General features: G+C 40.7%; 1 protein-coding gene across 1 annotated transcript in view; it reads left to right on the top strand.

Moving 5' to 3' along the window:
• Positions 1–15,273, top strand: part of LOC108374215 (uncharacterized) — a 145,982-nt gene that overhangs the window by 65,596 nt on the left and 65,113 nt on the right. Inside the window, exon 2 of the mRNA XM_017630196.1 lies at positions 5,863–6,569. Within this exon, the coding sequence (XP_017485685.1) occupies positions 5,863–6,569 (707 nt within the window). The remainder of the gene's footprint in view (positions 1–5,862; positions 6,570–15,273) is intronic.

Raw genomic sequence — 15,273 nt, forward strand, 5'->3', positions numbered from 1 at the left:
ATTACCCGCCGGATAATCTCCGACACCGACTGCCGACTCTCGCTCTTTACCTTCCGCTCTCCCCTGCACGACAAGTTGCAGCGAGATTAGCAGTGGTACGTGTCAGTCGTAGCGAAGAGCGTGGCAATGAGAGCAGTCGCGGTGGTTGTGACGGCGACGGCAGCCTGCAGTTCCCTTGCAGTGGTGGCGGCCTCAGCGGTGATGTTGGCAGTGGCCCATATAATGATGAGTGCTTCAGCGACCTCCCGCAGTGGTGTTGTATGCAGCCCCGATTGTGGCGAAGGGTAAATGCGGCCCCTTTTTGATTACGACGGTGACAGCGGTACTGGGCGATGATGGTAGTGGCGATTACCGTACTCGTGACGGGTAGTAGTGGTCGGCCTGGGGCGACGATAATGGCGGCCGCCCCAGTAATGAAGACAGTAGCAGCGGGCCCTGATGGTGGCAATGGTTAGCGTTCGCGGTCCTCGGTGATGATGGCGGGCGGCCCACGGTTGTAGCTTTCCGATCGTACCAGTCGTTGTTGCCTCTGTTGACGGCNATAATGGCGGCCGCCCCAGTAATGAAGACAGTAGCAGCGGGCCCTGATGGTGGCAATGGTTAGCGTTCGCGGTCCTCGGTGATGATGGCGGGCGGCCCACGGTTGTAGCTTTCCGATCGTACCAGTCGTTGTTGCCTCTGTTGACGGCAAATAGTGTGTTTTCCTCCGGATCCGGTGTTGATAATGGGCATCTAGATAGTGCGTCGGCGACTACATTTAGTGCCCCCTTGCGGTATTCGATGGTAAAGTTAAATTGCTGAAGTTCGAGTGCCCATCTAGCCAGTCGCCCGGAAGGGTTTTGTAGGGAGTGAAGCCATTTCAGAGAGTGGTGGTCGGTGATGACGGTGAATTGATAACCTTCTAGGTATGGCCTCATTTTACGGATGCCCCAGAGGACGGCGAGGCACTCCTGTTCGGTAGCTGGGTAGCGTTCTTCCAGGTTGGACAGGCTTCGGCTGGCATATGCTATGACCCGTTCTTGTTCCGAGTGACGTTGGAATAGTACTACGCCCAGCCCTTCGCCGCTAGCGTCTGTTTGTAAAAAGAAAGGTCGGGTGAAGTCAGGGCAGCAAAGTATTGGTGCGCTGGTGAGTTTGTCCTTTAGTGCCTCGAACGCGCGTTCTTGCGGCTCGCTCCACATCCAGCTTTGACCCTTTTTGAGCAATTGGTTGAGGGGAGCGGCGAGCGTTGAGAAGTCGGCGACGAAGCGACGATACCACGAGGCGAGTCCGAGGAAACGTCGGAGTTCTCGGATATTTTGTGGTGCGGGCATCTCGCGTACTGCGGCGACTTTGCTGGGGTCAGTTTGAATTTCTTCGGAGCTGATGACGTGGCCTAAGTAGTGCAATTTCTGCTGCACAAAGCTGCATTTTTCGAAATTAATTTGCATTTGATGTTTCTGGAGCCTTTCGAAGACTTCGCGGAGGTACGACAGGTGTTCGGAAAAGGTATCGCCTAGTATGATAATGTCATCCAGGTACGCGAATACTTTAGGTTGCAGGTCGGGTCCGAGAATGGAGTCGAGAGCGCGTTGAAACGTTGCGGGCGCGGAGTGTAGTCCGAAGGGCATCACTTTCCATTGGAAAAGTCCTCGACCGGGTACGGTGAAGGCGGTGTATGGTCGCGAGTGCTTGGCTAAAGGTATCTGCCAATACCCATTTTTGATGTCGATCGTGGAGATATATTTTGCCTCCTTCAACTGGTCCAAGATTGCTCCAATCTGAGGTAACGGGTATGCGACTGGTTCGCTGGCGGCATTGAGCTGGCGGTAATCGATACACATGCGTCAACTTCCTTGCTTTTTCCGAACTAAGACGATGGGGGAGCTGTATGCGCTTTTGGATGGTTCGATCCTTTCCCCCGCGAGGAGTTCGTCCACTTCGGCGTTTATCACCTGCTGCATGGCAGGGTTGCGTGGGTAATAGCGTTGTTTTAGTGGGCGATGATGCCGGAGTGTGATCTCGTGCTCGGCGGCGGTGCTGGGCCCGGTGATTTTGGAGAATCGCTCTCTGTGAGTTTCCAAAAAATCGGCTAGTGTTTTATTTTGTTCCTCGTTCAAGTGTGCCCTTTCAATTAGGCTGCATAGCGCGTGTGTAGTATCGAGTCTTGGCGGTGGGGCGGGAGCTAGTGGCTGGTTGTCTAGTGACACGACGATGCCACGCTTTGCCAGGAAATCCATTCCCAATATCATGTTTTCAGCCAGATTGGGGATGACGGCCACCAGTGTGTCTGTTGCTCGCCCGTTGTATTTAATTTGGACAGGATAGGAATGGGTGCTTGCGACGCACGTTTGGTCGGCTAGCTGCACGTTTCGTTTGTTAGGATGTGGCTGAATGTTGCGCTGTTCCAATTGCTTGCGTAGATATTCGTTGATGTATGTTAAGGTGGCTCCAGTGTCGATTAGGGCTCGGATGTTCATGCCTTCGACCAGGACGTTTGCATAGAAGCGGCCATCGGGGCCTTGCCAGCCTGGTTGAGACGTGGTTGGTTGATCGGTGGGTGACTGGAAGATGGCTGTCCTCTCCTCGTGACACGGGCAACTCCTGGAGAGGGTTCCATCTCGTCCGCATCGTGAGCAGAATAGTCGCCTCGGACCTCTGCACTTGAATCGGCGGTATCCGCGCTTTTTGCACCTCCAGCAGGTGTTCTTCGCATCGTATCGTTCGAGTGGAGTGGATAGGCAGTGTGCTGCTTGCCTGGTTTGCCTGGCCTCCTCGCTTTTGAGCAGCTCATATTCGTCGGTGAGTTCCATTAATTCTTCGATAGTATGGAACTCGCCCCGTTTTATGAATAATCGGTACTCCACTCGCAAGCCTTCGTAGATGCGCTCCAAGTGGTCGTCGCTGCACATCGTTGGGTGCTGTCGGATCAGCGTTTGGAGGGCTAGGATGTAATCCTTGGCCTTCTCTCGGCTCTGCTGTCTCCGCTGGCGAATAGCGTCTTCCAGCTGACTGACGTGTCGACGGGGAAGGAAGAATCGCTCAACTTCGGTGCGGAATATAGCCCAGGTGGTTATGTGTGGCCTTCGGACGCGGAACCATTGTAGTGCTCTGCCGCGGAGTATTTCGGATAAGGTTGGGAGGAGTTGGTCTGGCGTGATTTGGTAGCATTCCGCCAGCTCCTCAATCCTCTCCAAGAAGTCGTGCAGAGTGTCGCCACCGGAGTAGTGAACATCCCAACGGCGGACGGTGCTCACTACCTCGGCGCTGCTCATATGGTCTCGTTTCTGGGCGGTTGGCTTTGCCCCCTCGGCGTGCAAGAGAGAGCCACCAAGCTTAATTGCCGGAGTTAGTTCGTGTGGTGATTTCACCATGCTAGCTTCATCGGCAGCGATCTCCATCTCCAGTTCTCTGAGCAGGTTTTCGGTTGATTTGCGGTTTCTCTTTGCCCTGACGAAATTACTGAGAGTGCTGCGCAGATCGGCGACGGTGCTCCCCTCAACGGGTATATGATGCCTCTTGCATTCTTCCACCAATCTCTCTTTCTTCAATAGATATATCCAGCCAAGAGAGTCAGTGTTTAGTGTGGTGGTATCATTTTCGCTCATCCGTGTGTCATTTACTTGTCGTGGTGTGTTCGATGAACCCGCTTCCGCAGTGTTGGTGCTTGTTGAGGTTTTTGCACATGCGCCTGCAGAGCTGGGTCCCTGCTCGGGCGCCATTTATGAGGTGGGTTTTGTCGAAGGCTGAGGTATGCTCAGCCGCTCCAGAGTCCAGCGAAGGTCCCACTAACCCCCACCAAATAAAACACAATGATTTGTGTATTAAGTCGAACACACCCACACACACACGCGGCTATCTAGAAGGCCGGCAACTTGTCGTGCAGGGGAGAGCGGAAGGTAAAGAGCGAGAGTCGGCAGTCGGTGTCGGAGATTATCCGGCGGGTAATTGTACGGTGACGGGAGTGTTACTAGTGACAGCGAGATTAGCAGTGGTACGTGTCAGTCGTAGCGAAGAGCGTGGCAATGAGAGCAGTCGCGGTGGTTGTGACGGCGACGGCAGCCTGCAGTTCCCTTGCAGTGGTGGTGGCGGCCTCAGCGGTGACGTTGGCAGTGGCCCATATAATGATGAGGGCGGCAGCGACCTCCCGCAGTGGTGTTGTATGCAGCCCCGATTGTGGCGAAGGGTAAATGCGGCCCCTTTTAATTACGACGGTGACAGCGGTACTGGGCGATGATGGTAGTGGCGATTACCGTACTCGTGACGGGCAGTAGTGGTCGGCCTGGGGCGACGATAATGGCGGCGGCCCCAGTAATGAAGACAGTAGCAGCGGGCCCTGATGGTGGCAATGGTGACAGCGGCCCTGGTTGGCGATAGTTAGCGTTCGCGGTCCTCGGTGATGATGGCGGGCGGCCCACGGTTGTAGCTTCGGCCTTGGGGCGGCAGTGGTAATAGCGGCCCCGGTGATGAGAGCAGCGGTACGGGCCCTAACAGTGACGATGATTATCGCGGCGGCCCTGGATGACAGTGAATAGCGGGCGGTCCTCGATAGAATTGTCGGCCTTAGGGCGGCCGTAATAGTAGCGGCCCCCGGTGATTAGAGCGGCGGTACGGGCCCTAACAGTGACGATGATTATCGCGGCGGCCCTGGATGGCAGTGCATAGCGGGCGGTCCTCGATAGCATTGTCGGCCTTAGGGCGGCCGTAATAGTAGCGGCCCCCGGTGATTAGAGCGGCGGTACGGGCCCTAACGTTGACGATGATTATAGCGGCGGCCCTGGATGGCAGTGCATAGCGGGCGGTCCTCGATAGCACTGTCGGCCTTAGGGCGGCAGCAATAGTAGCGGCCCCCGATGATTAGAGCGGCGGTACGGGCCCTAACGTTGACGATGATTATAGCGGCGGCCCTGGATGGCAGTGAATAGCGGGCGGTCCTCGATAGAATTGTCGGCCTTAGGGCGGCCGTAATAGTAGCGGCCCCCGGTGATTAGAGCGGCGGTACGGGCCCTAACGTTGGCGATGATTATAGCGGCAGCCTCAGGGCGGTAGCGGTACTGGCGGTCCAGATTTGTTGATACCTACGGACAACTGATGATTAGTACGGTCCCCCAGGGCATCGAAAGGTTGCCCAGTCCCCCCGTATGTATTCGCGGCTGCTAGGCGCTGCAGGGAGGTGGTTCCCTCCCCTTCAGCGCCCGCTAGCCGCGCGGTATCGCAAGCAGGCAGGGGTGTTCGGAATTGGGCAAGCCCAAACGGATCTCGCCCCCTGTCTGCTTGAGACCGTAACCAAAAATGGGACTAGCCCATAATGGTTTTGGGGTGTTGCCTGAGGGGTATTCTCCCCCTTGCAGCCCCCCTCAACCAATCAGTCTTCCTCCGAGGAGGAAAGCCAAGAGCGCCCCAAATAGGCGCGAAGCCCAGGCTGCGCTCCGTGCTTACCTACGGACAACTGATGCTGGTTGAGTTCATGCTGGCAGCTTTAGCTCTGGTTTTGTATGAACCGTTTGAGAAGTGAATGGGCTTATTTTGTGTTATGGCTTTTGCGCAGTGAACTTCTTCCATCTGTTGGTGCGCATGAGTATCCAAGTTGCTGTTTGTGAAATCTGCATGTGCTTACCATGCCAGCTTCGCGTATGCGTATGTACGCCTGTATGTATGTACATAGGGGTGCTTTTAGTCTTGTTGGTATGTTAGTTTGTGTGTACGCCTACCAGTATGTATGTATGTATGTTCATATATTGGTACCTATGTGCAGTTGTAAGACGTATGCTAGGGTGATGTTGAATATGTTATTGTGGCGTAGGCAAAGCTACGTTACAAGATGTTCTTTCGAAAAATGAAAATTTGATTAGCTTTCTTTCTATTTTTTTTTTACATTTCCAGGGAGTTATGGCGACAATCTGAAAGTAAAATATCCTGATGAATACGACCTAGTCTTCCGTCTCAAGTTGCCGGAATATAAGCGCATAATTTTACTGAGGGACCAAAGGGTACCCGGAAATGTCATACTTGATTTTACAAACGTATTTCACACAATTGCAAACCAAAAACAACATGCCGAAAGCTATAAACAATTAAAAAAATGGGTTACTGAGAAAAACTTTCTTTCGGTTCGACTTCTGCAAAGTTGGTTGGAAAGCCGCTTTACAAAAGCCTTAAGCGATCTAAATAAACAAGTTATATATGAAAATGTCGCTTCAGCTATAACATATAGAAAGCAAGGTCCAGCGCATACGATATTTATGAATAATCCATATAAATATTCAGTAGATTTCGTTCCAGCAATTGTTTTGAGCTCCTCACAAGCTTTATTAAACACAATTACGGGCGATTGGGATGCCATTCCGAAGCCGCTGAAGAACACACCAAGAGAAATTTCTTTTCGAGCATCCTATGACTCTCTTGAGCATGATATTATAAAGGATAAGAAAAGCTTAAAGAATGCATTAAGGATTATGAAAAAATTTCGAGATAGGCACCAGAACATGAGTAACCTAAAAAGTTACTATATAAAAACTTTGTTCCTATGGAGAGCATCTAAAGAGAGGACATATTTTTGGAATCAGTCCATAAGCTGTGTTGTAATAGAAGTAAGTATAACAATGCTTCTGAACTGCGAGTATTCTTCAGCAAAAGCTATTAGTTATAAACTAACTTAATAGGCCTGTTCAATGAGTGCACTAAAAGTATAGACAGAGATGTTAAGTATTTAAAATACAAATACAAAATATAAAACACGCCTGGCAATGTCTGTAAGAAATCATTCCTTCAGAACTGTAGGTATTCTTCAGCGAAAGCTATTAGTTATAAACTAACTTAATAGGCCTGTTCGATGAGTGCACTAAAAGTGTAGACAGAGATGCTAGGTATTTAAAATACAAAAATACAAAATATAAAACACGCCTGACAATGTCTGTAAGAAATCATTACTTACTTATAAACTACAGTACAAGTATTTATTCGTACAGTGAATTTGGTTTCAGTTAATGAATACTAACTTATAAAAATTTGCCTGCCAAAGACAGCTTTATCTGTTTGGAAAAATAATTAAAAATAATCATATAATTAGAAATATTCAAGCAATTATAAACAATCAAACAAGTAAACATAACACTGGATCACAAATTTTAATTTGGTTTTTGGTCTCCAGACGCCACTTCCAATTTCTATGTAGAATTGCTCGGTGATTCCGAAATTCGGGTTAATTTTTTTGTCTATGGATACATTTTCGAGATATTTGTAATTCACCGTTATTCAGCTTTAAGCAGAAATTGGTTCCTTTTAAGCACGTATATCTTGCGAACCAATTTAAAAAGCTTAATATAAAAACGGCAAACGAAAGCCAATGAAATTCTCCATACACTGTTTGTACAGAATTTCGTAAAGAAAAATTTTGGCTATACACTTCTTTTCTTTATCCATAGGTTTTCCGATTTTTACAGAAATCCGTAAAGCCAATAAACATATGTATAGTTTATATTAACGTAATGCATTAAATTATACCTAATGTTAGTTTCAGAAACAGTTCTAATTTATATTTTTACAAATTGGTTCAGAAATATGACAAAAAGTCATGTTTCGCTTTACAAATTATAATTCTTAAAATATTGGTATCAATCGAATGTTAAAAGAGTTTATTTCTTAACTACATACAGCAGGGTTGCCTCCTAATTAAAAAAAAGAATTCCATTTGTATTAAGGGAATTAGGTAATTGAAATAAATAGGTATCACCATATGGGACTCAGAGGTTTAAGAAGGTTACAGCTTATAAATATTTGAAGAGGGTTGCCACCTGTTTAGTTAAACTCAAATAATAACTGTTTCAAACCAAATGTTTACGACATCGTATTTGTAATTTTATTGCAAATACATACATTGTCGATCTGTGATTTGTTCTGATTACATTCTTTTATTTCCGTTACCTTATCCCCTTAATTAAAGTGAATACGTGTCGTTTAGAAGTAACGCTTTTTCAAAACCATTTCAATGGATACCCATATTATAATATCGATTTCATTTAACTTATTAAAAAATTTTAATAAAAGTTGTAATAGAAGGCGAGTCTTTACAAAAAAATAAAACATTACTGCACATCTGCAGGCCAAGCCCTGTCATTTGACACCTCACTTTTGAAAATAGAACGAACTATATGTGCATACCTAGTATGTAAATGCCACAAGAACCCAAATTGTAACTTCAAACAGCATTTACAGTGAAAATATGAAAGTTGTCCAAAAAAAAGATTGCATTTTTGAATTTAACGTCCTCAATTTTACTAAGAAGCGAACTTTCATTTCAATCCGTCCATAATTCTATTTTTGCCCACATTTTATATAGAAGGGAAGCACTGTGCGGCGGCGACTTTGCCGATCACTTACAATAGGTTTGTCCCACGGATGCGATGTAAACACATTATTTTTACATGTATAATGCGTTACTCTATATCCATGATAAATTTAAAGTGTGATGTCATAGGTCGATTTTCGCCAAAACTTTGACATTTTTGCGCGGTTGTAAGCGGTACATTGTCCCGCTAAATAAGTGTAAGTGATAAATTTTTGACATCGTCCAATGTTAATTGATAACCACACAAAAGGCCAACGACGATAAGGTAAGGTTATTTTTAATTTTTTTATAACACAATGTGAACCCTCCTGATACCAAAAGGTCCCACGGTGCGATGTAAGTGTTGTTATTTGTTAATCTACAGCAGTAAATTTAAGTCCCCGATATGTTGTCTTTGACGATAAAATCGGCACATTTTTACTGTCGCTTGCTCCCGGACTATTCCCTAGAACACAAAACAATGTTGAGGCATCATCGGATAAAAGTTATCGGTGGGAAACGAAATTCAGGATTGTAAAACTTTATCAAAAGCTCAACTCACGATAATTGAAAATGGCAAAAAAATACACCAAGAGATAAAAGCGTATAGAAAAATTAAAAGACATGAAATTAAAATGAAAAATTACTAGACTTAAGTCATGTTTGTTTTCTAAAAAGAATTACTAAACATTTAATTGTATATTAACTTCTTTGAGCTTGTAAAAATACAGAATTTGGCACAAAATAATTTTGAATCCAAAGTTTTATGGTGCATTTACATGGTATGAAGCCATTTGAACTGTTGATACGCTAAAATAGAGGGACTACATGTTCCAATGAGGAATTCAATGATATCGAGTGGGATGCATATAATACATTTTTTCATATGAAAAATTATGGGAAGATACTGTAAACATACTGTGATACTGTTAAGCATATGAAATTATAGCAAGTTGGATTTTCATACATCTTCCCATAAAAAGTTTAACAGATGCAGAGATACCAAGGAGGTTTTTCCCCTTTTGATCCCTTCAAGATATATCATGTATATAAATTTAAAAATTACCGCAATTTAAAATTCTTAGAGTTTTGATAGTTTTGAATTTTTTGAAGCTCCCCATTTTAAATAACTTGAGTGGAATTCCAAAATTTTCTAAACTTTCAAAACTTTGTAAATTTGAGAAATTTTAGTAAATCACAATAATTCAATATAATGATGAAAACTAAATTTCTAGAAATTTTGTATTTTTCAAAAACTTTGAGAATTGTAGGAATTCTAACAAATTTTTTCTAAGTAAAAGTATCGAATGTACACAATTGATCGAACGAAATTTAAAGTTTTCGAATGTTAAAAATATTTTCATATTTCGTCGTTTTTGAAAGTTTAAAAAATGTTCGTAATTCATGAGGATTAAAAATTTTTTAGACGTTGATGTTTCCAAAATTTTCAAAAAATTTAAAATTATCAAACTTTGTTATATCAATACAAAATTTTGGAAAAGTTCCGAAAAGTGGAAAAATTTTGGAATTTTTCAAAAATGTTAATATCTTTTAGAATTCTAAGAATTTTCTGTTTTTTTTACACAAGTACCATGAACATAAGAATTTTTCGACAATTGGTGAAAATTTCTAAAATCTCAATAATTTTGTACATTTCAAAATATTCTCATTTTACCAAAATTTGTAGACTAGANTTTTCAAAAATGTTAATATCTTTTAGAATTCTAAGAATTTTCTGTTTTTTTTACACAAGTACCATGAACATAAGAATTTTTCGACAATTGGTGAAAATTTCTAAAATCTCAATAATTTTGTACATTTCAAAATATTCTCATTTTACCAAAATTTGTAGACTAGAGGATTTAGATAGTTTTTGAAATTTTGGAAATTATCCTAAAAATAAGAAATCTCAAGAAATTTAATAATATTAATTTTCGTTGTTTTCTGAACCTGTGAAAATATTCAAACTTGCTGTGACTTTCAACTGTGTAAAATAATACAAATTCGAAAATATAACAAAAATGTAAAAATTGAAAATTAAGTACATAATTTAAAAATTTTGAAAATTTAGTGAAGTCGAAAAACTGATAGGCCTACTTAAATAACATAATACTTCGAATTAAAATTTTCAAAAGCATCCATTCATTAGGTTTGTTCCCCAAGCTTGTCGAAGTCACTTCGAGTTACATATACGCGCTCCGCAAGTAAGTTTTCGAGTTACTTTGATATACGCTCACAGTTTGAACTTTGCTCGAGTTTTTCTACAAGTAGCTTGTGGAACAAACCTATTATATATTCTTGTAATGATATTTCACGATATTCAGTTGAATATTATGAAAATACATGTTACACAGTCTTGGGGGGAATTTCCCCAATTCCCCCTAACTAGGCCCGCCACTGCTTTATATCACATTTAAGTAAAAATAAGCCTATACCTTCCAAGCTGGCAAAGAAATGGAAATGTGTATTTTTTGTTGTTTACACAAAAACTTGCCAAATATATGTACATTAGACTGCATCACTCCCCATACAAAAAATAATCGGTACTATTTTTCCATTGGAATTATAAAATATACTATATTTCAAGACGTCCACCAAAATATTTCGGAAAAATATTAAGATTAAAGTGAGCTGGACCGATTTGAAAATACCTCCAAAAATGTATTTTTTTATGAATAAAAATAGTTTCTTAAAGATTTTTTTTGAAAAAATCCCCTCAAATGACAAAAAGGTTTAAATATTTGCATTAAAATATTAAAAAAAATTGAACAAAATTTTAACGGAATCGTAATGATGATGCTGTTTTTAACATTTTTCAAAGATTGGTATAAGAAAAACTTGAATAACTGAACCTAAATTCTTCCGATTTAGACTTAAGAGGTGTCATTGGAAAGGTATTTTCTCACCCTTTTCATTTATTTGCTAATAAACTTATTCAAAGGATGGAAGAGAAAGGTAGGAGAAGCGAACCTCATTCAAAGTTGAATTAAGATGTTTTGGTATTCGAAAAAAAAGATGGGACATGAATGACGTTTCTTTTGGCCAGAAATGAAAACGGTGTGAAAATACCTTTCTACTGAGATCCCATAAGTCTAAATCGGAACAGTTTTGGCCCAGTTATTCAAGTTTTTCGTAAATCAATCTTTGAAAAAAGTAAAAAAACAGCATCAAAAATCTCATTCTTACGATTCCGATGAAAAGATTTTTAAATATTTTTATGCAGATTTTTTAAGCTTATTCTAATCTGTCATCTGAGGGGACTTTTTTCAAAAAGTTCTTTAAGAAACTATTTTTATTCATAAAAAACTTCATTTGTGGAGGTAATTTTAAATCGGTCCAGCTCGCTTAAATCTTAATATTTTTCCGAAATATTTTAGTGGACGTCTTAAAATATAATACATTTTGTAATCCCGACGGAAAAACCGCAACTTTTTTTGGTGATGCAGTCTAATGTACATATAAATCAAAATTATTGAAGGCATGCATACTTCTCCCTTTCATTTTTTCATACAGTTTATGCTTCTTTCTGGCTTTTACAAAATGCAGGGATACCGCATATATTTCGGTACAATATGATCGTAATGTATTTTCAATTCGAAATCAAAGAAAAACATCCCAAGAAAATGTTTGCGATTTTAAAACAATTAGTGTATATTTGTATATATTGGTGCTTATTTAAACAGATAAATTTGCCTTTCGCATATACGTATATTTTTATCCACTGCTTTATATAAACGAGCAAAAAATAATCTTTGTTGCCCCTTACCGAGAAACTTGGGTCCGGTTTAATTATTTGTACAATGATTTTCGGTTGTTGTGTCCAAACGTATAACCCGAATCCAAAAACTTTAACATACGTGTAATCAAGGATTAAACCTTTATTTAAAATATGTTTCAAATTATTAATAAATTCGGTTTGCACTACGCACCTTTTTGAAAATTTCGATGTGGGTTCTGCGCAAAAATACTGTGATATGCACAAGAAATATTGTATACCTTTGACATGCGGAAGCCCCCCTTCTCCCGAAACACAGAAAGGAGAATTCTACTTAGTAAGAGTTATAATCCCTAAGCGCGGCCGAAGGCAGTAGCAAGCGCAACAGGTGGTGGACCTAACAAAATGCATGTTTTCAATGGTTTGGAAAAAGCTGTTACTGTATTTACTGGATTGAAAACCAGTTCTGTAGGCATAGGAGGAATTCTGGCTTGTAGTTCAACAATTCCACCAGAAGCTGACATAGATGCGCCCATGGTTACTATGCCCGGCAGCTTTGTGAGTCCATTGCCATAGCGCGCTCTTACTCCGCTGCTATAACTGCAAATGCATCAGAATCCATAATTTTCCTCAAAATATTTAAAATCAAGCAATTTTACTATAAACAAGCACATGATGACTGTTTTTTTAATTCCTTTCCACTTTGTTTTCCTTCATACAGCTGAGTTCGAAAAACAACTGATACCTGGCAGTGCTGCACATTTTTCCGCAAGGGTTGCAGCATGACGATTTTCGTTTTTCGTAAGGTAGCTACGAATTACGAAAATTCGGGTTCCAGAATAAGGGTGTATATCTTTTAATTTATACATGTGAACTATTTTCAATGATTATTTTTTCACTTGTTCCTGAATTTTGGGTACATTTTCTTATAGTACCTCTCATTCTTTTTTATATTACATATATACACGCCGATGTTCGGGATAGTATTTTGAATATACCAGCAATATACGTAAAAGCAGTGGCGGCTGCGGTAGAGCATTACGAAGCGCTTGAGGTCGAGCCCAGTTTCCCACCAACATCAAAATATAAAAAAAACAAAAAAGTTTTTTTTTCTAATAGCGGTTGCCCCTCTGTTAGTAATAGTAAACCTCCGAGTGTATTCTGTCATGGAAACAGTTTCTCACAAAAATACAATTGCCGTTCGCAGTCGGCGTAAAACTGTCCTTTAAGCAGTGTTTGCATTGTTCAAACTTTGCGTTCAACATTTGCGTTCAACTCAACGCAGGGTTGCACGAAAAAAAAGTTGATTGTTTTTTTTTTTGCTGGCAACCAACTTTATTGAAAGCGATTAGTTGAATCGCCGTTCATCTAAAAGTTGAATTCAAAGTTGAACAATACAAACACCTTTTTATCGCGAATGTTTTGATATTTTTAGCCATTCAACTTTTTTTTCGTTCAACTCTGCGGTGAGTTGAACGCAAAGTTGAACAATGCAAACACACTATTACTTTGAGTGACAAAATCACGCACGCCACATATCGGAGGAGAAGCTGGCCAAACACTAACAGATGTGTAAGCGCCAATATGTATATCGTCGCTTAAAGTACAAAAGCGCTTATCGTGGCTCAGCAAAACCTCGAAACTGAAATTTGTGCCGGAAGCACCTGACATCAAACCCTCAGCCACTTATAATAAAATATCGACACTTAGACATAAGGAGGAGCGATAATTAAGTTTAAAAGAGAGAACCGTTTTTAATTAGAACAAGTTTTACTCTCCTATAAAATTTAGGCAACCTCACATACGAGGTTTTGCATTTTCTTGATGCGCGGTGTACTTCAAACGACGATATGTAGAAGTATTACATACATCTTTTGGTGCCTTTTCAAGTATAAAATCCACTGAGGTACGGAAGAACACGGCATCCCTATGATTTCAACTTATGCCAAACGTTTCGTAAACAAGAAATTCTGAACAAAAAAAACTGTTTTTCCACAAAGATGTTTAAATGGAAGCATTACAAATATGGGAAAATAGCAATCCACAAGGCTTTATTGGCAGTAGGTCCTGCTTAAAGCACATGTAACAAAAAACGAAGCTTCTAGTTTCGAAGCTAGCACAAAATAAAATTTGTTTGTTTGTTGTTTACAAATAAATACTTGCCAAGTATATAAGTCAAAATTGTTAAATAAACATATATCGCTTTCATTCATTTCTTCATAGAGTTGGTGCTCCTTTTATAAGAAAATTCATACGGCTTATGAACAGATTCATACCATGTAAATGCACCATTACTTTCCAGAATTTTAGTTCTACACCATTTGGTTTACAGAATTTTGAAAATTGTAAATGCAAAGAATTTTAAAAATTTTTCCAGAATTTTCGACCGAATGATTTTTCAAAAGCAGAATTTATTACCGCTCCCATATAATTGCTTGTAGAATGGATATAATACATCTATATCTTCTATACTAATATATATATATATTGTATATTATATATTATATATAGTATAATAATTATATATATATATTATATATTATAATAATTATAATCTATACTAATTATATAAAGAGAAGTCCCTTTTTTTTGTAACAGGTAATCTCTCGAACGGCTGGTCCGATTTTCATGAAATTTTGTATACAAATAGCTTTCGGTAACCNCCATGTTTTAGGCTAAACAAATTTTACTTTTTTTCGGGTAGGTGGACCAGGGACCGGTCTATTCGAAAAAATCTTATTATGGTCCGATGTGCTTAAACTTTAGTACGTAAGTAGCTTTTTAGCATATATTAGCATATATGACCCATTTTTTCCGGGAAGTGGTCCAGGGACCGATCTATTCGAAAAAATCGAATTTATGTTCCGATTTGCTTAAAATTCGGCACGTAAGTAGATTTTTAGCATATATTAGGATATATGGTCCATTTTTTCCGAGAAGTGGACCAGGGACTGATCTATTGGAAGAAATCGTATTTATGGTCCGATTTGCTTAAAATCCGGTACGTAGGTAGCTTTTTGCCTGGATAAGCTTATAGATNAAAATTCGGTACGTAGGTAGCTTTTTGCCTGGATAAGCTTATAGATTCCTGTTTTCCAATTTTCATGCAATTTCGAATATAAATAGCTTTAAGTAAGGACCATAAATCGGCGGGGGGGGGGGCGAATTCGTCACTAGGCAAGATTTTTTTGCGCCAATCAGAAACAACGGATACTGTCAAAATATAATTATAATATATAATATATCTCAACTA

This window comes from Rhagoletis zephyria, unplaced genomic scaffold, assembly GCF_001687245.7.
Source record: "Rhagoletis zephyria isolate East Lansing unplaced genomic scaffold, Rhagoletis_zephyria_1.1 Rzeph_scaffold_00086, whole genome shotgun sequence".
Lineage (NCBI taxonomy): Eukaryota > Metazoa > Arthropoda > Insecta > Diptera > Tephritidae > Rhagoletis > Rhagoletis zephyria.